Source organism: Octodon degus, unplaced genomic scaffold, assembly GCF_000260255.1.
Source record: "Octodon degus isolate 3935 unplaced genomic scaffold, OctDeg1.0 scaffold00296, whole genome shotgun sequence".
Classification (NCBI taxonomy): Eukaryota; Metazoa; Chordata; class Mammalia; order Rodentia; family Octodontidae; genus Octodon; species Octodon degus.
Window position 1 is genome coordinate 504535 of NW_004524872.1, and position 26725 is coordinate 531259.

Here is a 26725-nt window from a genome sequence, read left to right on the forward strand (position 1 = left end):
TATATATATATTATGTTCCCTAGCAATTTTTTTTAGGTACTGGAGAGTGAACCTGGAGCTTTCACACTGAACTATACCTTCAGCTCTTTCTTTTCTTTTTAATTTTGAGACAGAGTCTTCCTAAAATGCCAAGGCCTGGCTTGAACTTACAGTCTTTTTGCCTCAGCCTCTCAGAAGGCTAAGATGCTAGAGGCATATGGCACCACACCTTGCTCCAAAGCTCTTTTGAAAGATATTTGGACTTTTGCTAGCTGCTTGGTCAAGCACAGGGACTTCTTTCCCTTTTAAGCCTCAGTTTATGAGGACTCACCCCCCATCATGACCCCTCACAATCTTCTGGGGAGAAGGGGGCCGCCACCTGCGTGGCCATCCCCTGCCTCATTTCTGTGCACCACTGCCAAGATCCCACCACAATACTTCCAACACGAGGGCTACTCACAGAACTTTAAATAAGATTGGCAGAATGTAAGATCCTCTTAGGCACTGTTTTTATCTGGTGGCAGCAATTGGAAGACAGCCTTTCGTTCATCTTCACCATCATCTACATTTGGCAAAAGCTTGCCTCCCATTCCTGGGGCAGAGCTGTCATTCCCCAGGGGGGACACAGCTTGTCCTTAGAAGCAGTCAGCTGTGCTTGTCAGGACCACAAGTTCCCAAAAAAGCTATCTGAGCCAGGCTAGGGAGCCACAGGCTGCTATGTCACTAATCACAAACTCTGGAGCCAGTTGGAGCTCCTGCAGAGCCTGGGTGGACAGTGATTTCAGAGTGCAGAGACAAAGAGCTGAGAGGAGGCTAGGACCTGCTGCGAGAATTCTCCCTCTGCATGTGGCGGGTCACCTCTGCTCCCCAAGTCAACAGGTGACTATCACTTGCTTGCAGGTGTTAAAAATAGTACAGTTGGAACCATGGGCTCCACTCAATCAAAATAACCAGGAGTCTGCTGGGAGAGTTGCAGCCCCTGAACTCAGAGCTCATCAAAGTGGAATGCAGACCCAGTTGCCCTAGGGAGAGCCCACACTGACCTTGGCACCATGGGGTACTTTGCTTGGTCATCAGCAGGGTCTGTGTCTTTCTCTGCTGGGTATTCCAGAGGTGCACAGTCCTTTCTCCAGTGCACAGGGCTGCAGTGTGGCAGGGGCTGTGGACCCCATCACACAGTCTCCCCTGGGCTGCACATGGGACCCTACAGCCACTACCCCAGCAGAGAGGACCCTTGGCCACTGAATGTCATTGCAGTGTGAAAGCCCCCAGCCCATTTACCGCTGAGCAGGACAACCTGGAGGTGCAACCCACCGCTGAGAACTCCTGTAGGGCCAGGCTGGGCTAGCCCCTCACTGCTCACCCACTGCTCACTGTTCTTCGCTCCGTCTCTCACATCTCCAAGTCTGCCCTCTGTAAATCACTGGGACAGAATCCCCAACTCTGGCTCCACTTCCAGGAGCCTGGCCTCGGCTATGCAACACAACCCTCGCTCAGACAGGCTTGAGAAGCACCCATAAAAATGCACATAACCTCGTATATGCCTAGCCTCACTTTTGTGTGTGACATTGTACCATGGAACTCACTCTTTTTACTCACTGTATTTTTACTCAAAGCTGTGTTTTAAGATCAACCTAAGTTGCTATGTTTATGTCTAATTTGTTGGCCTGTAAAGTGATTCAGGTTTTTGTAATAAGTCAGGTCCCACTTTTAAATCTGACTCCTAGGTTTCATGGCCCTGGCTTCCCAATTCTCTCTGCAGGCTAGAGGCATGCTCCAGACCACAGCAATACCTTTGTCCCCGGGCCTCAGAGACATCAGTCCTGAGCCATCAGCTCCGAGAGATACTTGAAGTTTTATTGGCAAAGGTCCTGAGCACTGGGACATCCTCCCAGAAGAAGAGCATAGAGAAAAGTAGGCAAGGCCCTGCTGGGATCCGCCAACCTCCCTGCTTCTCTGTGCCGCCCTGCAGCCCCTGCTCCTTCCAGGGAGGTCTTATCCACAGGACACGCCTTCAGCTTAGAGGGCAGAGCCTCTCATAAGTCACATTTTTTCTCTCCTCCTCTCGTGGCCCCACAGGGAAAAGCAAAGCACAAAGAATTAGAGTAGAGGAATGACAGTAGAGCCTCTGCACCCCCTAAGCAGAACCTGAGGCTCAAAGCCCCAGAGCTAGAGCCTGGTGTGGTGGGGCACCCTGTGATCCTGGCACTCAGGAGGCTGAGACAGGAGCATCGTCATAAGTTCAAGGCCAGCCTGGGCTGCATAGCTAGTTCAATGCCAGTGTGGGCTACAGAGTGAGAGACTCTGTCTGAAACAAACAAAAAACTCCAGGGCTGTGGTCAGTGGGACCCAGGGCCTTGACCTTGTGCAGGGGTCAGCTGCAGCAGAGGCCACATGAGCTCAGTGCGGCTAAAGAGCCAACGCACTGCACACGGCAGCACTAGGCCCTCAACCCAGCTGTGTGAGGAGCCACATCACCGCCTTCTAATGGAGCCTCATTCCCAAACCCGGGCTCTGCTCTCCTCTGCTCTCTGCTCCCCCTTGTTGGAAATTTCCTGGAACAAGTCCCTGAGTGTCTCATGCCTCCTACTGCACCATAGGCAGCTACAAATTAATCAATAAAATCCAATTCCATGGTCCAGTGCCCGCTTGGGGCATGGTAGACGCGTATTTTTGTGACCACTCTGAGTTTCTATGCCTCCAGTTAATGTCAGGCCAGTTAGGAATCTAAAGATGAATTTTCTTCATTTTTTTTCATTTCCACTCTGAAAATGGGCCCTGCGTTTTCTAATCCCTCTCCTTCAACTCATGTGGTTTCATTAATGAAAACCATTTTCAGTGCAGTGTGGTATTTGGAGTTCGCAACAAACAAAGAAATGAATGCATCAGAATGGAAGACCCCGAAATAAACTCCCAAGTGATAAGTGAGAAGCTAAAGTGTAGCAAGTAACTGAGGGAAAGCGGACTCATGCAAAAGTTGGTGAGCTTTTCATGTGAATTCCAGGTAGATTTTGGAGTTTACAGGCCACACAATCTCTGTCTTTATGTGTATGTGTGTGTGTCCGTGTGTGTGTGTGTGTGTGTGTGTGTGTGTGTAGGTATTTGGATATCCCCTTTAAAAATATAAAACCATGTTCAACTCATGAGGGTATACTAAAACAGATCAAAAGTCATATCTGACCCATGACCCATAGTTGTCTACATAATAAAAATAAGAATAAATCTTTCTATGTACAAATATATATTTATTCACATAAGAAGGAAATCAAAAAGAATATATTTGTACACTGTGGTACTGAGAGAGTGAGAGTAAGAGGAGATTTCTTAGACAAGAATTAGTAAAGTTAAGGGAAACATTACTGCACTTCTTAAGCTTATCAACTTCCAGCTGGATGGGGCGGGGAGCAATTTGAGAAAAAGGCTTTGAGACCAAAGGTTCAAGCCTGGGCAACAGAGCAAAACCCCAGCTCAAAACTCAAAATAAACAAAAAGCAAAGACAGACGGGCACAACTACATCTTCCTAATGATAAAAACCTCCCTGCCAAGTGTTAAGGGTTCATGTCTAGATGTCCCCGGAAGCCCCATATGCTCACAGGCGGGGCTTCTGAGAGGTGATTGCTTGGTGCGGTGCGATATCCACCAGTGTAGCAGTCCACAGAGGAGTCTAGGTCTCAGTGTTGCAACTCTCAACGTTCTAGAAGCATCAACTTACTGTTAAAAATACTAACACACGCAAGAAATCAAGTTGCTGTAAGAGGTAACATAGAAAATAGTGTCAGACACGCCAAGACTTCATATATTAACACAAATCAGATGTAATATTAAGTGTAGTTATTGTTAAAGAATAAAAAATAAAAGTGAAGAAAGTGATACAAAAATCACCAAACTTAACTGAAAAGTAATTAAATGGAACTTTTTGGAAATAAAACGTGATATCCATGAGCAATTATATTTAAACTTCAGTGGACCAATGAAAGCAGAGCCATCGAAAGGCACCAGGGCCTTCTGGTCCAGGTGCATGGTACTAACTAGGTTTGTCATCCTAAATGAAAGCCAGAAAAATGAGTGGATCCTCGTGACATCAGACAGGAAGCCGTGAACGTGGACCCCTGAGATAGGAGAATGCAGATCAACCTTCCTGGGCTCCAGGACGTGTCCAGGTCCAGCCCCTCCGTTGGAATGACTACACTTTCTCCACCAAATTTCCTTTGTACTTTCATCAAGAGCTAATTGCTCCTATACTGTGGTCAGTCCTTGGACTGTCTCTCCATTGACCTTGGCCCATGTCAGCGCAAAGCCCACACTGGCCTGAATACCTTAGCTTTATAGCGAGTGTTAAAGTCAGGTTATATAATTATGACAGTGAGACATTTGTATCACAATAGGCAATAGGGGCGGGCCAGATAGCTCAGCAGATTAAAAATCCTGCTTAGGCAGACGCAGGGACCGGGCACTCAGAGACTGCAATTGAGTCTGGGCATGGTGGCGCTTGCCTATAATCCCAGCGTCAAGGAGGTTGCAAACAAAGGGATCACTATGAGTCCAATATGTGTAGTGAGACCCTGTAGATTCTACACTAAATACATTTTTTTTTAAAGACAAGACTGGGCATGGTGACACACACCTGTAATCCCAGCTCTTGGGAGGCTGTAAACAGGTGGATCACTATGAGTTCAATCTAGGAGTGAGACCCCGAACACCCTGTAGACCTTTCCCTAAAAAAGTGCCAAAAAAAAAAACCCAAACAACCCAGAATTTCTGTTTAGTTCAACAAGAAGAAAGATTTGTACTAATAGTGTTTAGACAAGATATCATGTCTGCATCTTGTACTATGAATAACTACTATGAAGACATCACTATGCAATGTATTAACTATTGTAACTGTCCTACTGACCTGTTTTGAAACTGTCTCATTGCTATTTCTTTCTCAATAAAATTAATTTTTAAAAAATGATAAAATAACAGCAAATGAAAAGATTAAAGCTTGAAAACAAAAAAAGCAATTAGATTAACAAGGGCCTCTAGAACACTTGCAAAGATAGGAACTTTGATTCATACATCTCACCAGATATAAAACTTAGGTGAAAATGGATTGTAGGCCTAAAACATAAAACCTTAGAGGAAACCAAAAGAAAATCCTAGTGATTGTGACCAGGAATCTGTTTATTTGTATTCTGACACTAAAGCATAGTCAACAAAAGAAAAAATAAATTTCAACATAATTAAAATTAAAAAATGGGTTTCACAAAAAATCACAGATGTCTGCATTTGAACAGACATTGTTAAGAGAATTAAAACACAAGTCACACTCTGGAAGAAAATATTTTCAAATCACATATTGGATAAAGAATTTACAATCAGAATATTCAAAAAACTCTCAAAACATCAACAATAAGAAAATAATCCCGGGCCAGTGAGATAGCTCAGAGGACTAAATCAAATGCTTAGGCAAACTTAGGCAAAGCACAAGGACCGTGATTCAATCCCGGGCACCACATGCCACACCAGTCTCACCCCTAGAGTGGCCTGAGTTGGACAGAGTCCAGGCATAGTGGCACATGCCTGTAATCCCAGCACTGTGGAGGGTGAAAGCAGGAGGATCACGAGTCCAGGCTGAATAGTGAGACCCTGTAACAACCAAATACATCAAAAAAAGGAAAAACAGGGGGCCGGAGAGATGGCTTAGTAGAATAAGCGTTTCCCTGGCAAGCGCAAAAGCCTGAGTTCAATCCCCGGTTTCAGAAAAAGAAAGAAACAATACACTATTTATTTTATATGTTTGGCACCAACAGACAAAATAATTATGACAACTATTATTTTCATTTATATTCTATTATAAAACTAAATCAAAATTATTTCATGATTTCTCTATTATTGAGATATAATCCATATGCACATAGATGATATAAATATAGATATATAGATATATTGTGGTACTAATTGTGATAAACATTGCAAATTGACACATACGCAAAGACACATATCAATTTATAATTCCATAGACAGCATATTAGAGTCTCTCCCACATTTCCACCAAGTGGGAATTGACATTTTTTTGTAATTTTTTTTTATCTTGAATAAGTATGAAAATCCTTTATATTTGTTTCAGGACAAGTTGTAGTTTTTCTATGAGTTCACTGTTACTTTGCACATTGTTTCTATTACTTTTCTTTTAACCAATTTGAAGAATGCTTGTCTGGACTAGTAGCACACCTTTTGTGATGTGATCCTATGAACAGGAAGCATCCTCTCCTGATGCTGATGGTGGCTTTGGCTCATGGTGGCTTTGCTGTACCCCCGGCACCTGCATTCACCATTTATCACCATTGCATGTTTTCTGGAATGTATGAGGCACTCAGAAAGACTCTTTGTCTCATCAAATTTTTAAATGTATTTTTTGCTACTGATCTTTGATTGATATTTATTTAAATCACTACAAAATATGAGTTTAAACTTCACTTTTCAGAGATTTCTTAATAACTTTCTAAAACTGAGGTAAGACATAGGTCTGCCAACGAGGTGATGCATAAATGAGTTTTGGCAGATCCACCCAGTGGTATAGATACTCTAAAAAAAAAAAAGTGAATTTTCGACATGCGTAATAATATAGATGAACCTCAGAGTAAGCATGCCCCCCGAAAACCAGCTATGCCAAAAAAGAAAAAGATATGTAGATATTGTGTGATCCTATTTCTAAAGTGTCTAGAAGAAGCAAGCTAATCTATAAGGACAGAAAACACATCATGGTACCTGAAGATTGGAGGGTGGCAGGGTGGGTAAGAGGGAAGAGTCACAAAAGGATGGGGACATTTGAGCAATGATGGCTGTGTTCTTCACCTTGGTTATATTGTTGGGTGCTCAGGCATACATTTATATCAAAACTTATTAAATTGCACTTCTCTTTTGGCACTGAACATCAAACCCAGGGGGTGCTTCACCTCTGAGCTACTTCCCCAGCCCTCTATTTTTTACTCTGAGATGAAGTCTCAGCTAATTTGTATTAGCTAGGCTCCAACTTGTGGTCTTCCTGACTCAACCTTCTAAGTGACTGGGATTTATAGGCATGCCCTATCGGCCCAGCTAAATTGTATGTTTTAAATATATGCAATTATTAAATGCAATTATGTTTCAATAAAGCCTTACAAAAGTAACTTAATGGATTAAGAAAACTAGTAAAATTTTAAAGATAGATCTGAACAAAGAATCCAGTTACTAACACAGAGAAACAAGAGAGAAAGAAGTCTAAGATACATTACTTCTGAGTTTTAGAAAGAGGAGAGAGAATGGATCAGAGACAATGTTTGAAGACCAATCGCTGAGAATTTTCTGGGGAGACATCAATCCACAAATCATAGAAGTCCAATGGATTTTAATGGAATAAATAAAAAGTAATGTCCACCTACATACATCAAAGTAAAACTACAGAACACCAAAGATTAAAAGGAGATCTTAAAAGTGGCCAGAGATAAAAGACTTTTAAAAGACAGAGGAATAGATTAAGAGCTGACTTCTCCACCACAGAGTGAGAAGCTCAGCATTATGCAACAATAGCTTTGATGTGCCCCAAAAAGACTGGGAGTCTTGGATCATGTACCCAGCAAAAATATTTTTCAACAACCCTCAGGCAATAAATATATTTTCAGACTAAAAAAATGGAGAAAATTTTCTTCTCTAAAGAAAAATTTTAAATAATATGTCATAGGCAGAAGAAAATAATCCCAGCACGAAAATTCAAAATAAGTTTTAAAAAAAAGTAGCCATAAAAAACAGAGAATGAAAAGGTAAGCTGTAGCAACCACATGGGTAAGTAGAAATAAACAGACTTCAAACAACAAATAATATACCTGGAAAAATACCTGCAGGAGTTGTAATGGGCAAAGAATCCCCACAAATGGAGAATAGAGGCAGAATCTTAAAGCTGGTCATTAAAAAGCTCAGGAACAGTGAACACGAGCAGGCACTGGGAGGAGGGTTGGCCTCACTCACAGGTAGGAAACTCTAGGGCAGGCAGGGGGACACCTTTCACCTGGACTTCTCATGCTCTGACATCTTCAAAAATAGCAATGAGCTTAAACATAAAGCTGAAGAATAAGAAATTCAGCACAAATACATAGTCGCAGAGCATTATATATTATTGATGGATATGTGGATTTCTAATAAAAGTATATAAACAAGGATTAAAATGATTTTGTGCCAAATACATTAGACTACATAATTACATTTGCACTTTTATTTTCTTTGTATTACTTATAATGGGTAAGGTAATTTTTATTTTTAAAACACAGAAAAATGTGTTGAAACGCTAACAGTTTAAATTCTGCTTCATCATTTGTTTGAGGTTTTGTTATACACTTTCTGAATGTTCTTATATTTTTAATATTTTTTCAAATAAATAGAAAAAGGCAATAGTTACTCTGATGAATGAATTTTAAGATTCACGAGTCAAGACCTTCTAGGGAAATCTCTTCTGCACTATCTCATCTGCAACAAAAACTAAGACAATTGATGCAAAAATAACTCGACCTTTAGGCTTCTTTCTTAAGGACAGAACAAAAACCGAGAGGATAGATGTGATTGATGACAGATGACAGATAGATGCACTTGAGATAGACCAGTAAATAAATGGCAGAAGAAAGCTGGAGAAATGATGAATACAGGAATATGAAGATAACTAAATAGATGACAAAAGGGAGCTAGGTGATAGATATTAGAAAAAATAGGTGATAGACAGAGGATGACAGATGATAGATGATAGATAGATAGATAGATAGATAGATAGATAGATAGATAGATAGATAGATAGACAGACAGACAGACAGACAGACAGACAGACAGACAGGCCGCTGGTAGGCAGGTCTGCAGCCCGCGTGGGTGTGTGCAGTCACGTCTCCCCATAGATGCCATCTCCTAATCCTCAGGACCTGGGTGGTGCACTGACCTCACCACAGGACAGTCCAATCTAATCATGGCCGTCCTTACAAATGAAGACAGTGGGAAGGCAGGGGAAAGAGATGTAAAACAAAAGAGAGAATGAAAAGGAAAAAGGATGGAAGCAAAACTGTTGCAAATGGGTTGATTGCAACACTGCAAAGTTGATTATGCTTGAAGTTTCATGTGGGTGAAACAAGTGGGTAACGTTCTTATTGCACCCTTGGAGGCTGGGTAGAATGTGTCCAGTGGCTTTGCGGGTGATTTACCTTTAAAAGAAACCCGTTCACCATCCGAGCACCTCAGATCAAAGATTCAGTCCTCGCAACTGCGTGCCAGAGGTGATGGTAGAAAACACTGGCCCTAGAAAACTCAGCTAGCTGTGCTATTTGCGCTGACCAGACCAGCCGGAAAAGCTGTGTGTGGCAGCCATGCCGGAGTGGCCCTTCATAAGTCACACTGCGCATATTCTCCTCCGCTTGAATACAGGCAGGACCTGGGACTTGCCTCTCACTAGGAAAGACCACCACGGTAAAGGTACTTTTCTGATGTAATTAAAGTCCCTAATGAAAAGGTCGATTAGAGCAGGGGGGGCCTTATCTATCAGATGAGCCCTTCAACAGCTGGCTTAGAGGTTAGAGATGGAAGCTACGGAGACACTCTTTCTCCTCTGCTGGCTGTGAAGAAACAAACTGCTGTGAATTCTGTGCCTCACAACAAAGGCTTCTGCCCACCGCCCAGGCAGGGAGGTGCCATTCTTCCCTATGTAGGTTCCATCTTGCTCACAGCCTCGGAGACCTCTGCAGAGGAGCCGGCTAAACTGTACCAGACTTTCGAACTGCTGAAACTGTGAGCTAATAAATGGATGTTATTTTAAGACCCAGTATGGTAACTTGTCACTTGTCATAAAAAATGAATACACCATTAGAGTTCTCTGAACTGTTATTCCCTTATCTATAGGAAGGATAATGGAAATTTCCACATCAGAGAATCGCTTTAAGGGGCATAAACAAGACATCGTTTCTTAAAATCCAGTTCACACTGTGTCAAAAATTCTTGAAAGACAGACCTCGGAGCAGGTACCACTTTAAGGAAAATGACCTGGGGCCTCGGGACTTGGGCGGAAGCATAGAACATGGGAAGGGCACACGTCCCCTGACCTCAAGGCCCCTTGGAGGCCCTCTGGGAACCCGCGCAGGTGTCAGGGCCTCTCAGAGCTGTGGCTCTTGGTCGATTTACTTCTGCTCCCTGGGTCTCTCTTTCCCACTCTGTAAATTGTACCTGCTGGCTCCCATGTTAGCTCGAGTTTAGCAGCAGAAAGTGACCCCCATTTATTATCCCAGAATCTGAAATGCAAGTGTCCAGGCTAAGCTCAGCTGGACTCTCAGCTTAGGAGCCTCTAAGGCTAAATAAAGCCAGTTGTCTCCCAGGCTTTATTCCTCTCCACAGTTCCAGAGCTGCTTCTATGCTCCCTGGCCGTCAAAAGAACAGATTCCTGGGAGTGTGGCTGGGGCTGTTGGAATGGGGTCCTCACCTTCTTGCTGCCCTTAGCATTTCAAGGCTCCTCCTGCCTGCCGTTTCTGTCACTGTGCGTGTCTGCTCCTCAAAGCCAGCCGAGAGCGATCACCACACCTTCCAATGTCTTAGACCACTCCTGTATGAGACTCCCGAAGTGCCTGTCTGATTGGTTCAGGTGCACTCAGACCCAAGGGGAGGGCCAGCCAGGGCATGCCTACCAGGGAGTGGCATTCTGGGGGACTTTTTCCCCAACAGCCTGATTCTGCATTCAGTATTAAATGGGCTAACACAGGTAGAAAATGGAAAGCCCTGGCTAAGAATCAGGAAAGTCCACGGCTGGAATCCCCACCTCCTGGCTCTATGGCCAATGCACTTGGAGACTCATCTTGGTTTGCATCTTTTCACGAGCTGCCTGGTCTCACGGTTGGATATCATCTTTCCACCTTCCTCTCTGGACCAGAAGTGCCTCGAGAGAAGGACCATATCCTCTTATGTGTCCTCCGAGACGGTCCCCAAGCCCTTCTGGTGCTCTTGTTCTGCATACTTCCCTCCCTGGAAGGGAGGATATAACACTGGCCTGGGTGACCAATAGGGTACTGCAGAAACCAGAGAACATGACTCTTGCAAATAGGTCACAAAAGAGGATGTGGCCTTGCCATACTTTTTCCAGAATCATCACTCTGGGAACCAGTCAACCCCTCAGGAGGATGCCTCAGCTGCCCATGAAGAGGAAGGCTCGCACAGGGAGGGACTGGGCTGCTGCCCATAGTCAGCCCCAGTGAGGGAACCTCCTTGGGAGTGGGCCTGCATCCCCAGCCAACACCTTGATGGCAGTCTCAAGAAAGACCCCATGCCAGAATGGCCCAGCAAAGCCGCTCCCGAATCATCCACCCACAGAAAGGCTGAGAAAGGGTAAGCGTGTGTCATCTGAAGCCACTTTGTCCTGCAGTCATTTGTTACATAGCAATAGGTAATTCCCGTAGCCCTCTGTACGTAGTGGCCAAGTTCAGAGAACACTGAACACACGTTATTAACTACTGATGCTTTCCTGCTGCTGCGCTGGTCACTGTTCTGATGCCTGAGACACACGCTGCATGAAGTAAATGTGGCCCTGTTGTCAAGGGGCTTTGATCCTGGGGGTGGGAACTGGCTAATAAACGTCCAGACAGACAGATGTAGTGACAGTGGGGGAGTCCAGGAGAAAATAAGTGAGACGATGAGGTGGAAAATAAAGGGACAATCATCAGGGCGCAGAAGCTGCCTGCTGGGTTTAGGGTTTTGCTGCACACGGACACCTGAGTGGGACTCTAGGGTGGACTCGCAGGAACCAGCGAGCACAGCAGCCCTGACAATGGAATTACCCAGAAGGACAGTCATGCTCTACTAAGGAACAGCTCCTGCGCGAGTCACAGCTGAACCTCCTCATTCAGCAGGAGGCGCTCTTTCGGCAGCTATTAGGCCAACTATTAGGAAGAAGATTTACAAACTCAGAGGTCTGTGAGCACCAGGTAGATAACTGAAACAGGCAGGCTGACATCAAGGCAACATGGAAGGGACTGGGGCCCCTGCTCAGTTCCAGCCCGCAGCTGCCCACCAGAACTCAGACCCAGTGTCTTCAGAGCTTCTGAAAGCTTGAGAGGAGTGAGAGGTCCAGGTTTTTGTGTAAGATCTGATTTTTATTATATGGCTACTAATTGCCCAAACCTTTAGCCTGAACACCAGCACAATGACAGTGTTACAGGGATGCTGTTCTGCCAAAGAGCTGCTAACGGGTTTTCAAGGGATCCTGGAAAGATGTTCCCAGCGTTTGGGGCCTCAGCCTGGGATCTCCCAGCCTCATGTGGAGGAACCCCTCCCCCAACCTCCACCCGGGCTCAGTGAGGGTTGCCAAGTCAAGCAGAGAGGTCCAGGGAACATGGGAACTGTTAAGACCCCCCTTGCTCCCTGCCTTCCAATGTCTGCTGGGCTCCACATGCTACCTGGAAACTTCAGACTCAGCTTTTGTCACTCAGGTGTGACTTAGTGCTACTAATTTGTCGATGAGATTCTTGGGGCAGGGCGGAGGTGGGGGAATAACAACCAGGTTGCCAATGTCCGTACCTCCCCAGAACATCCCAGGCAGATACTCTCTGGTCTGGTCATTCTACATTCTCCCTTTTTCTGAGATCCGTGTCCAAAGCTTCCTTTGCTGGGCCATTCCTACGCATGCTTCCTACTAGAGCAGTCCTTGTTTTGGTCAGGCTATTTTCACTTGGGCTTCGTTACCAGCACTCTGAATGACCCAAGCAACAAAGCATGAACCAACATCATGGATGTTAGGGAGGATGAGATGTGATTTGGAGCAGCATGAAGTCCTGCTCTTTGGGCAGGGCCAGCATCATTGCTTGTTAGAAATGCAGACTCTTGGGCCCTTTCCCAGGGTGGCTGGGTCCTACACAGCAGCGCAAAAATACCCTAGGAAATTAACAGGCCCAGGACAGGCCTGGAGCACAAGGCAGGCACATCAGCACAGAGGCTGTGGAGGGAGACTTGCCCGCTCAAATCTGATCTCTCCATGTCTCCACGTCCTTGTGAGAAAGACAGCACTAATGATGCGTCTACCTCTCAGAGTCACGGGAGGCTCTCATGACCTAACAATGCGGTCACATCACACGCACAGTGCCAGGAACACAGCTGGGGTTGGCTCAGGACACGTGGTCCTATGGACAACTGGTGACAGCAGGAGGGAGACTCTAAGAAGCAGAGGTCATCTCCAGCCCTTGAGAGTCTCAGCCGCTGAAGGGAATAATGAGGAGTCTGGGTCGCATCCTGCAGAACACCTGGACTTTGGATCAAGTTTACACGGGGGAGGAGAAGGTCAAGGGCAACCTTTCAAGGAAGGGCTGCCGGGCCACCACACGGCATGCGCAAGATGTCATGGAAAAATAAGAGTAAGACGTTTCTGAGGGCAGGACACAGAGAAGGCTGTGTGTAACAGGTAAAACACGCCAAAGATCTTGCTTTTTAATTGTACATTAAACTTGTACAAGTTAACTTGCAGCCCTGGAGGATTTTAAGCAAGGAAGCAAGACAAGCAAATGATCAAACAGTGCTGCAAAAGTCTACGTCCTCCCAGCTGTCATCAGTGAGTGTGTTCATGGACGTCTGTCAAGGAGATAGACTTGGAACATTCACATCTGTCACCCCCAAGGACTAGGGTTCCTCAAATATTTTATTGTCTTCTCCTCACCAATCTGTATTTTCTAGTTTCTCTACAATGAACATACATTGTTTCCATAATTCAGAAAGCAATACACACCACCATTAATGCTCTCTCTCTAGGATTCGCATTGGATGGATGTGCTTTCAACCCTGTTATTTCAAACATTCTTTGGACGGTTAACTTAGAAGGGTACCAATGGAAAACACACAGACAGTGGAGGGTGGGTGTGTGGGGAGTCAAGCCAGCCCTTTCATCATGGAAATGACAGATCCTACTAAATCAGAGCCCTCTCTCCGAAGCACAGAGAAGCCCCTCAAGTCCCGTGCCGAGTCTCTGGGGTTGGATTAGGTCCAGCTCACACTTCAGACCCCTGGCATGCACGGAAAGGGTGGAGCAGGTGCACATCCTACCTTTTTGGATTGGTCTTCAGCTTTCTCTGCTTGCTGTTCCTGCAGACTGTCTTTGTCCTCCTGCGAGACAGGCCTTTCTTCCACTCTGGGTCCAATGTCAGGTCCTGGGTCCGCGTCCCTGAGACCATGAGGCAGGAGTGCTGAAAACAGCAAGTGTGTTACCAGGGTGCTGCTCACTGCTCAGCGCCTTGCGGCAGGCACAGCCCTAAAGCGCTCACTCTCTGTCTCTCTGTCTCTCTGTCTCTCTGTCTCTCTCTGTCTCTCTGTCTCTCTGTCTCTCTCTGTCTCTCTCTGTCTCTCTCTGTCTCTCTGTCTCTCTCTGTCTCTGTCTCTGTCTCTCTGTCTCTCTCTGTCTCTCTCTGTCTCTCTGTCTGTCTCTCTGCCTCTCCTGTCTCTCTCTCCCTCCCTCTCTCTCTCTCTCTGTCCAGACAGGGTGCCCATCTATAGAACCCAGGCATAGAAATGCTGCAGTGACAAGAGACCTGTACTCATAAGAACTCCAACCAGTTGCCTACAAGTTGTACCTGCACAGAACCTTCTGGAACCCGGCCTGGGCTGGTTGACCCCTAACATAGCCAGAAGGCCTCCAGAACATGAGGCTCCAGGTCACCCTCCTAGTCCTCTCTTTGGAGGAAGGCAGCCTCGAAGCTGGACTTGGGTTTGCCCTCTCAGTCCCACCACTTTCCAGATGACAAAGGGTGGCACCACCCTCAGGCACCACCAGGAGAGAAGCAGAGCAACTTCCCAGGTTCACACTTGAAACAACTGTCATTGCTCATTGGGTCAAATTAGAACTGAGGCTCCAGACTCTTCTTAGTGACCCGGAGCACGCAGGGCCAGGCATGATCAAGACCTCAAGGCTGGGCAGCTCATCCCCAAGGTGGAGCCACACACCCATGAGCTCCTCACCGCGTAAGAACCCCCTTGAGGACTCACTGCATTTCCTTCGTTGTCGCTGGCCCTGGGCAACTCAGTAGTGCATTTGGGACCAATGATAGTAATTATTTTCCAGCCTGGTATAATGACCATGGTTGTGCTTTGTTTTTCAGACTGTTTGCTTCTGTGCCAGGAAGCTCAGAGCTAACCTATGTCTCATGAGCAGTAGCTCACGCAGAAGCTACAGTATAATAACGCTTTAAAATAAATTTATTTATTTATTGTATTTTTAGGGAAGGATCTACATACAGGGTGTTCAGGGTCTCACTACTAGATCAGACTTGTAGTGATCCGCCTGTTTACAGCCTCCCAAGAGCTGGGATTAGAGGCACGTGTCACCACGCCCAGTCTCAATTGCCATCTCAGTGTGCCTCCTGGGGGGTGGGGCCAGCACAGCAGGCCAGGGGATCAAACACCCGGCCCCTGCACCTGCTTGCAGGCGCTTGAATCCACTGAGCTATCTGGCCAGCCCCTAAAACTTATTTTTCCATGACTTTCTTCTCTGTGTGTTTAAAACCTTTATTCACCCCCTCCCTAGGTGTGCAGCCCCAGCCTCCTTTGGGAGGAGGCTGAGAAGCCAGAACAGACCACAGCTGCTGAATAGGGAGGCTTCACATATGCTCTCTCAGCCCCACACTGGACAGAGCTGGAGTTACCTGGGGCGTCTGTACTGGCCCTCTTCCTCCTCCTTCTCCTCCTTCTTTTCCTCCTCCTCCTCCTCCTCTTTCTCCTCCTTCTCTTCTTCCTCCTCTTCTTCCAGGACCTGCAGTGATGTGTTCTCCACCGTTCAGGGGCTGGGCATCAGGACCTCCACCCTGGAGGCTGCCGCCAGGGAAGTGCAGAGCTGAGTACACGGAAGCAGCCTTCTCCTTCTGCTCCTGAGGCAGGGGCAGGCTGCGCCTCAGGCAACACCATGTGAGCTGGGGCTCAGCCCTCAGGGAGGGGAAGGGACTCTGCGCCCCACAGCTCCCAAGGGTCCCTAAGTTGGGCGTCAGAGACAGTGTTAGGTGGCCCAGGGGCAAGGGCTGTGGCCTTGAGCGGGCCATGGGGAAGGAGCCGGGCTGGACAGAGCAGCAGGGGCTGACTTTCAAGGGAGGGTCTTCTGAGACATCTTCAGGACACCGCTGCAGCTCCCTGCCGGATGCCTGAGTCTTTAGGACACCCCCAGAGGTCCTGGTCCTTGCTGATGTGCTGTCTGTGCAGGAGTGACAGGTGTCATAGGGCTCACCTCCCTTGTCCTGGACTGCAAGGGTGTCACACGTGGAGACAGGTAGGAGAGAGGCTGTGTCCCGAGGGGGCCCCGGGGCTGAGCCAGGAGACTGCACAGGTGCCAGGATGCATGCGTCAGTCTCTGCTTGCTTTTCTCTTCCCAAAGGCGTCTTGCTCTTTCCATCCCTTGGCCTGAAGCAGCTGGGCTCCTCTGGGCTGCCATCCACCTCGCCTAGGATTGGGTCTGAGGCCAGGCCAGGAGGCCAGGGCATCCCCAGTTCCTTGGGTGGCCCAGCTGTGCACAGAGAGTGTTGGCCTTGTATGGACACTACAGGGACAGGCAGTGGGGAGGGGGTGTCTCCCTGAGGTAACCTAAGGAGGTACTTAGGAGGAAAGCTGCTGCCTGCCATAGCTGGGAATATGTGGGGAGCCTGCGACCGGGAGACCTGCTGGGAATGCTGCCCGGCAGCCCCCACAGCAGGGGGCAGTGTGGGCTCCTTGCCCTCCAGCCCTGCCTGCCTTTGGGCAGCAGCAAGAGCAGCTGAGAAGGTGCCAGAGGGTGCCAAATGATCAGCCACCTTCTTGGCCTGCTCCTGTGGCACACCTGCTATCTCCCTAGGGTCACTGTCCTGCCTCTGGGAGGGCAGAGAGGCATCCTGAGCAGAGGCACCTGAAATCTCTGCTGCCAGGGGCCCCAGCTGCTCCTGAGGGTTCAGCCCTTCTACCTTCAGCTTCTTCCTTTCCGAGGGGAGTTTGTCCTCTGCAGGCCAGGGCTCCCCAGAGCCACCCCCAGGCCGTCTCAGCACAGCTGAAGCCCGTGGGTGTGTCTCCTTCACACCTCCATCCCCAGAAACGCCCCCTTCCAGCTGGAGGTCTGACACAGCTGGCCTGGGAGCACCCAAGTCACCTTCATGTAGGGGCCCAGGCACCAGGGGCAGCTGCCACCTCAGCTCCTGCTGCCCGTTTGGAGAAAGCAGAGGACTCCTACTGCCTGAGCCTGAGGGAACCCTGCTGCCAAGGGTGGGGGATGACACAGCCCTGGCCATCCTGAGCTGGTCCCTGGCTTCTGCTCTGGACCCCGTCCTCCCAAGTTCAGGGGACTCAGGATCTACGGGGCCCTCTGGAGCTGGTGGACTTCCCTGAGACACTGGCTTGGCCGCTACAGAAGCGTCTCCAAGGACAGGTGTTCCACTGTCCTGAGACGGGGCTGCCCCCTTGGACTCTGCTGCCTCTTTCTGCGGAGGAGGCAGCTCTGTCCCGTGGCCCCCTGGTCCGTCCCTGGCTTTCCGCACTCCCTGATGGCTGGCTTTCATTTTCTGGTAGATTCTCCTGAACGTGTCATTGCCATACACCTGCCACTTCTCCTGGGAGAACATCTTCGGCTTCCTCTGGCCGCACTTCTTACCGGACCCCCTGCTCGTGCAAGGGACCCCCTCCCCGGGGGCAATTCTCTTTCCATCCAGGCTCTCTGTGGGGGCAACAGGATCTGAGGTGGGGGTGCAGAACACATCCTCCACGGCAGCCTGTCTCACCAGGGCCCGGGGGTGGCCACTGGAGACACCCGCCAAGGTCAGCCCAGAGCGGCAACCCAGTCGGGCTGGGGCCAGCCTGGGGCTCAGGGGCTTCTGCATCGTGGGGCAGGTGTCCTGCCGATCTCGAGGCTCTGGCCACGTGCTGGAGGCCTCAACAAAGGGCAGCGAGTTGCTCCTGGTGACCGGGACGTATTCCACCGTGCTGGAGAGCTGAGTGGGCACAGAGTGGAAGAAGAGGGGCCGGGACTTATCCAGAGCGGTGAAGGTGGAACAGGCTGGGCTGAGGGCGGCCCTCCTGCGGCCAGGCTCCAGTGCCCGGATGTCAAAGTGGAAGGAGTCCTTGTAGGTGTAGGGCATGGGCAGGTCAATGCTGCCCTGCTTGGACAGGACGGTCTTGCGGGGCCGCACATGATCCAGCTGGGGGTCATCCACCACGGCCTGGTTGTGGGAGATGAGCTGGGCGATGCGCTCCTCCAGCCGCTTCTTCTCCAGCTCCACGCTGGCCGCTGGTGCTGCGGGCTCGGCTCCCGTGCGCCCAGGGCCTGAGCCCGGGCCTCCCTCCCCCTCGGACTCTGCGCTGTGCTCCGACAGGCTGTGCAGGGGGCTGGAGGGCGGCGGCGGTTGCTCCACACTGTCTGAGCGAGACAAGTAGCCCGAGTCGGTGCTCTCGCACTTCCTTAGCCGGCCCTCGGAGGCCTTGGCGTCCCAGGGCTTCTCCGAGGACATCTCCTGCTGCCGCTGCAGGGAGCCTGGTTTTGCTTCTGGCAGCTTCCGCCAAGACTGTGTGGTGGCCAGCGGGAGACCAGGCAATGTCGTCTGGGAGGAGTCCGTAGGACCCTCTCTTCCTGCAGGTATGGAACCTACTGGGGGAGCGACTTCCGCCTTCGCTTCTAGGTTCTTGACATCAAGGGACAGATGGGCACCCGGGGAAAGAGGCCTCCCTGGTGCTCCATCACTCGTTCTCTGGCTCCAGTTCTCTGGCCTGCTGTCCCCTGCGGAGGGCTCTCCAGCCCTGTTCCCCTCCTCCGAGACACTGCTCCCACCTGCCTCACACTCCAGGGACAGCCGGGAGTTGTTGAGATGCGTCTGTGTCCTCCTGTGCTTGTACAGGTTGCTCTGGGTCTTAAAGGCGATGCCACACGTGGCGCAGGGAAAGGGCCTCTCACCCGTGTGGGACCGGATGTGCTTCTCCAAGACACTGGGCTTCAGGCAGTCACGGCCACAGTGCGGGCACAGGTACTTGCCAGCATTCCGCACCTTGCCAGGGCTGCCCAGTGCGGGCCCCAGCCCCGGGGACAGGACAGGCAGGGTGCCCACGATGTTCACTGTCAGGGCTGGAGTGGCTGGCTTGCCCACCTGGGCCGACCCAGGCCCTTCAGGCTGCAGCAGGGGACTAAGGATGAAGGGCATCGTGCCCCCTTCCAGGCTGCCTGTCACCAGCGGGGCACGTGGCTGGAGGCCCCCAGGAGGCACCGTATGGTACAGCGGGATAGGCAGAGCTTTGAGGATCATGGCAGGGGGAAGGCCCTGCTCCGGAGGCAGGATGATGGGCCCCAAGGTAAGACGAGGAGAGGCCTGACCACTCGGGGCCCCCGTGGGTCCAGGCATAGGAACTGTCTGGTCCCTGGTAGCTGGAGCAGGGAAGGTGGGTTCTGGAGCCTCCATTCCACACCGTCCGGGCAACTCAGGAGGCCAGGCAACCTGCAGGAGACAGCCACAGTTTACCAGGGTACTTCTTCTCTCCAGCAGTAAACACTCCCTTAAACCTCCTGGGCCTTTCACACGCCTTGAGCCCTGACAACCATCCACAAGGACTCTTGTACCCAAGTTAGGAAGGAAGAAATTAAGAGCTGACCTGTAATGCCACAACTCCATGGCAAAACAGGGGCCACCCCCAAGCCTCTTTGAAGCGCATCTTTTGCTTTCTCAGTCTTAACATCTGCATACCTGTAGTGCTTTATTCCTTTTGGGGTTGAGAAGCACTTCACTGTCTGATTACTCTGCACCTTGCTAGGTTTTCACTTGATCTCAGTTTCAAGAAAATGGACAAGGAATCAGGCCCTTCCCACTCTGGGATTCGGAGTCTCTGCCATAGGCTAAAAACAGTGAAAATGAAAACTGACCTCAAAGGAGGCTTGCAACAAAAGCAGGGGATTCATAGCTACGTTTGACTTTGAATAAACAAGGCATAGTTCTTTTGGGATATTGTGAGCATGTCTCAAATTCTGTGTGAAAATCACTCTTGGTGTAAGCATGTCCCAACTCTTGCATGGGTCAGGCTAATGTTAAAATATTGTGCATGACTTAGCTAAGATTTAAATGTAACCAGGAGCCCTATCTTGCTCTGCAGATGCTCCCAGGTAATGGGGCACTTCTTTGGCTTCAGGACGAGATGTGGATTCCCACTTAAAGCGGAACTTCCAAAGCCCTTCAGAGCCAGTTGGACAAAATTGGTCACCTTCATTGCCAGCCAAATGGAAGACCCAATACCATGATGGACTACTGGACTATTTTGGAATATTTTGCTGAGTTCACACACCTATAATATTTAAATGACAGAACTAAACAAAAAAAGGGAAATAGATGAATGATCATTTTGTATCCGTGTATTCAGAATAGTTAGGATAGATATATAGTTACATTCTCTTAATTCAATGAATAGAGGGATTTGTTCTAATAGTGTTTGTACATAGGATATTGTGTCTGCATCTTGCACAGCAAATAACCACTAGAAAGATAGTATGCAATGTGTTAATTATTGAAACTGTCTTACCAATTTGATTTGAAACTGTCTCATTGCTATTTGTTTCTCAATAAAATTATGGAAAAAAATAAAAATAAACCAAAACCAAAATTGGTCACCTTGAAGCCAGAAGGAGTAGCTCAGCTCATAGTGGGAGAGAGGGAGGAGGGAGGGACGGAGTGGAGGGGGAGGGAGAAGAGAGGGAGGGGGAGGGGGAGAGGGAGACAGGCGGGGGGGGGGAGAGGGAGGGAGGGAGCTGGCCATAATCTTTAAGTCATAAAAGGAAAGCCAGAGAGCCAGATACTACTGCAAATTCTGGGCAGGCTGGTGCCTAAAGGGTCCTCAGACACCCATCTTCCCAGAGTTCCACAAACAAACCTCACCCATCCTCTAGCTCAACTCCTTAAAAAAAATCTCCAACTTCCAGCGCTTACCAGCCATGCCAAGCACGCGGTACACGGCAGGAGCAGCAGCATGGTGAGGCCAGCTCCTGCACACAGCGCCCACAGAGCTCGTGGTCAGATCTCCAGGAGCTTTGCAAGCCGAGTGGCAAGCCCCCTCCCTAATTCAAAGGTATTTACACACACTTATAATTCAGTAAATTATATTAAAATCAAAGCTACTACAACTGGGCACATACAAGAAAGAATGAAGTTGGCCCCCACAAGCAGAGCTTAATTCAAAATAGATAACAGACCGAAGGGAAAACTGTGAACACTGAGAGGCACACTGAAGATCAAATTTCGGATCCAACTTCGGATGTGCTACTGGCTTCTCATAATGGCTGTGATGCCGAAACCCCAACTGACAAAGGGAAGAAAAAGACAACTTCATTGAAAGTTCAAACTTGTGTGCACGCAAGGACACTACCAAGAAAGGAAAAGACAGAATGGGGGAAAATGTCTGCGAGCCACACATCTCGTACATCCAGAATGGAGGAAGAACTGTTGGAGTTCTAATCAAAAGAAGACCCAACGTTCACATGGGTAAAGGTTGTGTGTCGGCATTTCTCCAAGGAAGACAGACGGCTGCGCCCAGAGCAGGTGGAAGGACTGCCAGGCTGTCAGTCAGCCGGGGACGCAGGTCCCAATCGCAGCATGACTCGACGTCACACTGACTAGCACAGGCACGGTAAAATAAGAAGCTGACAGTGATGAATATTAGGGAGACTTTGCAGAAACAGAAACCCCCAGCACTACTGATGGGGGATGTAGCATGGCCGCTCTAGAAAACAGCTTGGAGGCACCTCGAAAAGTTAACCACATATGCCTGTCGTTTCACCTGAGATGTATACCCAAATGAGTTGGAAACAATGATACTCAAGCCGCAGCACAAAACTGCAGAAAAATCAAAAGGTAGGAACAACACGAGTATGTGTCAGTTGATGAGTGGATTAGTGAAGAGCAGAGGAATTAGGTGGAGGAGTACTATTCAGTCATGAAAAGGAATAAGGCACTAACATGTGCTGCGCATGGATGATCTTTGAAAGCATTGTGCTGAGTGAAAGAACCCAGACCCAAAAGCTCATATATTGCAAGATCCCATTTGCTTAAAGAAACCTGGACTAGACAAACCTATACAAGTGAAAAAAAAAAAAAAAAAAAAAACAGATGATAGCTGTTGCCAGGAGGTGGGAAAGAAGGAAGAACGAACATTTAATGTGGGTTCAGGATTTCCTTAGGGATAATGTAAGTGCTGGAACTAGCCACAACTGGTAGCTGCAGGAAATGAGGGGGGTGCTAGCTGCCACCAGGCTGTGTACTTTATGACAGTCAAGACAGCCAGGGGTACAGCTCAGTGGCGCAGCCCCCGCCTGGCAGCCACAGGTCCTGAGTTTGATTCCCGGTACCAAAAAGAAATACAAAATCACAACAATAAAATAGTCAAAACAGTAAATCTAGAGTTGTGTTCTACTACAAAATGGGAAGATACTGGCTCACTACAAAACACTAACGTATTGTCTTCCTTCAATAAAAGCACTCAGGGGGCAAAAGGTGTTGTAGGTTTCTACAACAAAATGAATTCTGTTTTGGGTGACTTTACCAACACATACTTATTTCTCACAGTGCTGGAGGCTGAGAGTCTAAAACCAAGGTGCCACCAGATTTGCCGCCTCCTTCTGTCACAGAAGAGGCATAACCCTCTCTGGAGGCCCCTCAGGAGGGCACCAGTTCCTCCCACGAGGGCTCCCCGCTCATGGCCCATTCTCCCTCACCTCCAAACACCATCGCGTTGCAGATGAGGCTGAGCATCAGCCTGTAACAGACACTAAGCACCCCCAGGAAAACTCTCCCCTCGCAGCGCTCTGAGGTGGTTCCTGTTGGTGATCCCCACGCGGTGGCTATCACGAATAGTGCAACACTCCATGTCTCCCTCTCATCTCAGCTTCAGGGAAGCAGCACTCCTTTCCAGCTTGAACTGGTGGGCATGACTCTGCAAAGATCGGCCAAGGGTACAAATCAGTTTTCTTTTCAGCCCAAGGGCAGGTTTAACCAGATACCACTGGGTAGAGGGAGACATCTCTATTGCCTGTCCCTTACAAACCTCTGGCCAGCACCACCGATTTCATAGCACCGAACCATCCGCAAGTGCCCCTGGCCTCAAGAAATCTGAGTGCTTATAGGTTTTGAAGAAAAGATGGACAGGCAAAAATCTCTAACGAGACATAGGTAGCTGCTCGAATTCATCAGAACTGATGGAAATAGGAGATACAGGATCCCTTTGACTAGCTGAGTACCTTCGGGACAGACCCAGGGATGGCAGGCCTGCCAGCCTGTCCCCTCTCCACCATCTGGCCAGGGGACAGTCCTCAGGCTCAGTTTCCTGGGTGCTGGAAGTAGCATAACAAGGGCTGAGCTAGTGAGGATCAGATGAAGTAATTTGTGTGGCGTGCCCAGCACAGCATAAGTGCTCCGCTTCTCCGAGATTTCAATAACATGCCATAATATTTTGAACTATTAGCTAATGGTTCCTCCCCCACCCTACTTTCCTCCTACCCCTGTCTCTTCCCCCATCAGTCAGTGCAGCAGGCTCCATTCATTGCCTCTGGGAAGGAAAGTCTCTGGTTGAGTTCCAGGGAAGAGGATCCATTACATTTGGGAGGAGATCCCGGGGAACCCTCAGGAGAGTGGGCAGGCCAGGCTGGAGGAAGCTGCAGGGTGTGCGGGTCACCGCACAGGTCTCCCTGGGGACGCGTGGAACTTAATCCCACGGGGACAGTGAGAGATCCTGAGCTGCTGTGTCAGCTGCTTGCGGGAACTGCGCTCCAGCATCTGCACCCGGCGGCGACCCTGGAGCCGAAGCTGGGGTTTCCACCGTGATGCCGCCTGGCCTGCAGGGGCTCTGAAGTGGTAACTAAGGGCACCCCGGGCTTCTGTGAGAGCCCCTGCGGCAGAAACAGAACCAAGACCTCCAAACCCCAGCATCCAAGCCCTAAGGCAAGAAATTGGAGGAATCTGAGACAAATGTTTGAATCCTCTTGCTCTGACAGTCCGCAAGAGGAGAGGAAGAAGGGTGTGAACCAGGAGAAAGGGAGGGATGCTTGCCACCTCAGAAAGGGAGGGAAGCCTGGGGCTGCTGGCCAGGGGAGTCTACAGAGAGTGGGGTTCGGACAACACATCCAAAGCCAGACTCAGAGGGTGGGAAGGGGCAGTCCCTGAGGCTCACCACAGTGAGCCCCAAAGCACACATGAGGAGCCTCAGGTTGACCAGAAAGTGGCTAAGAACTAAGGGTGATGCCACCTCGTGGGGACTCAGCAGGAACGAACGTGGTGGAGAGTGTCAAGCCCACCATGGGCAGCAGTTAGGCAGAAAAGGAGGTCAGAACCAGCTGTCCTAGGGCAGGAGGCTTGGGCTTCGAAACAAAAAGTTCAGAGAAAGAGCATTAGGACCCTAACACACCGGCCAACACACCTGTTGGCTGTCTCTGCAGCCTGCTCTGGACCAGAGCAGACCCAGGCCTCTTAGTCATAGCGGACAAATGTGCTTTGTGAGGGAGAAGCAGGGCCAGGGAGATGGCTCAGTGCAATCAGCGCTTCCCTGGCAAGCTCAAGGGCCTGAGTTCAATCCCCCGTTCCACCAAAAAAAAAAAAAAAAAGCCATTAAAAAGGGGGATACAAATGAATGACCATTGTGTATCTGTATGTTCAAAACAGTTGAGATAGATACACAGCAGCATCCTCTTGGATCACTGAATAGAGAGATACGCTCTAATAATGTTTGAGACAGGATATTATGCCTGCATCTTGCACAATGAATGACCACTAAGGCAACAATATGCAACGCATTAATTAGTGAAACTGTGCTAGTATTCGGTTTTGAAACTGTCTCATTGCTATTTGCTTCTAATAAAATTATTAAAAAGGAAAAAAAAAGGAGAAGCGGTCTGATAGGTAGGAGAAATACGAAAGAAAGAAAGAAAGAAGAAAGAAAGAAAGAAAGAAAGAAAGAAAGAAAGAAAGAAAGAAAGAAAGAAAGAAAGAAAGAAAGAAAAAGAAAGAGAAGAAAAGAAAATCTGAAAGGTACAATAAATGCTGTGAAAGGGACAGAAAGGGTTCAGGGGAATGGACAACTGGAATGAGGGAAAGGAGAAAAGGAAGAAAGAAAAAAGGGGGAATGAACACACATGTACATGCACAGCGTGGCTTGGGTCGTTGTACTGCTGGTTGATCTACTGAATGGAGGAGTTAATGCTTAAATTTTCTCTCTCTCCGTTTTAATTTTTTATGATTTTTGACCAATTTTTCTTGTTGGTATCTGGTAATCTGAACAACTAATTTGAAGGCAACAATATGCAATGTAACAATCATTGCTGAACACCTATCATTTTGTTTAGTGAAATTTTGTATCGTTTCTATTGGTTTTTTTTTTTTTTACTATTTTTATTCTCTTTGAAAAAATATATATATATGAAAAAAAAAGAAATATGAAGGGAAAAAATGACAACTTCCAAAACATTACCACACACAACCTCTAAGTGGGCCTGGGCAGGACAAGAATGTAGAACTGCCACAAACAGGTTGTACAAATTCATAGTCAGAGTCTTGGAAGAAAGGCCGTGGGCAGATGCCCTGGGCGTGCTGAGTAGACTCGCTCTGTCCGGAGGTGCTGGGCGCAGAGACGCTGCACTTGCTAGCGCTCCCCAAACCCTCCGTGCCACACCACCACCACCAGCTCTGCCCGGTGAAGGCCACTGACACTCGGACTTCCTCCCACCCCACATATATCCATGTTGCAGAACCACTACTATTAAAAAAAAAAAAAAAATCAGTGAATGTGAGCATGACAGAATTCCGAGGTTTGCTTTCAGAAGTTGATCCATGCATTTAAAATATCTTAGCCTTTTATGGACTTGTCATACTCATTTTGCCTTCCTCCAAATTCCTGTTGGTCGCTTTTCCCACCTCCAGCAGTCTGTGTTCTTGTTGCCTTCTCTCTCTCCTTCCCCAACTCTCCCTCCCCCGCCCTCTTCCTCTCACTCGCACTCACACCACTATATCAAGAGGGAGCTGCTGTGGTTGTGTCCAGATGTGCCCCAAGAGCTTCCCTCACTCAGAGGTGGGGCTTTACAGAGGCAGCTGGCTGCAGAGTGTGTGGTACTTCGATTGAGGGTGTGTGGGACTGGATCAGCTCACTAATTGGTTCGGGCTATGGACAATAGGAAGGCCCATTCTGGATGTGGTAAAATCACCCGAAGGGCTTGTAGCCTAGACAGGATCAAAGGGTGGAGGAGGTTGGCTTTGTTGCCTCCCGCCTGCCCTGCCAAGAACTGTACCTCCCCCAGTCTCCTCTGCCAGGCCACGCGGCATTGCAGCCTGCCAGCGATGGCCTGAAACCTCTATAAACTAGGAGCTGCAGTGAACCTCCCTTCCTCTGACTTGTGGGTATTTGGCATTGCACCTCAGCAATAAGAAAAGGAACTACACCAGAACTCTGCACAAGAATTTGGAAGTACTGAATGGTGCTGAATGGCATATTTAAAATGGTTAAAAAGGTAAATTTTATTTTAAGTGTATTTCATCACATTTTTTAAAAAGTTTAGGAAAAAGGGGTAGGTGGAAGCCATCACTACCCAGTGAATTAATAACTTACATTTACACACACACAAAAAAAAAAAACTGCACAGTGGCATTTATGGTAGCTTTTCATAATTCTGAAAAGATGGCAGGGATGAGGATGGCCTTCATAAACTGAATGGATAAGCAAAGTTTGGTCCAAACAGACAATGGAGTATTATACAGCAATAAATAGAAAGGAACCATCAGGCCT

The 26725-nt window shown here is 48.5% G+C and overlaps 1 protein-coding gene across 1 annotated transcript in view; it reads right to left on the reverse strand.

Annotated features, from left to right (window-relative positions):
- The window catches only part of Znf831 (zinc finger protein 831), a 43757-nt gene extending 24377 nt beyond the window's left edge, over positions 1–19380 (reverse strand). Inside the window, exons 1-2 of the mRNA XM_023707517.1 lie at positions 15738–19380; positions 14039–14156 (exon numbers count right to left, since the gene is read on the reverse strand). Of these exons, the coding sequence (XP_023563285.1) occupies positions 14039–14156; positions 15738–19380 (3761 nt within the window). The remainder of the gene's footprint in view (positions 1–14038; positions 14157–15737) is intronic.
- Between the last annotated feature and the right edge of the window lie 7345 nt (positions 19381–26725).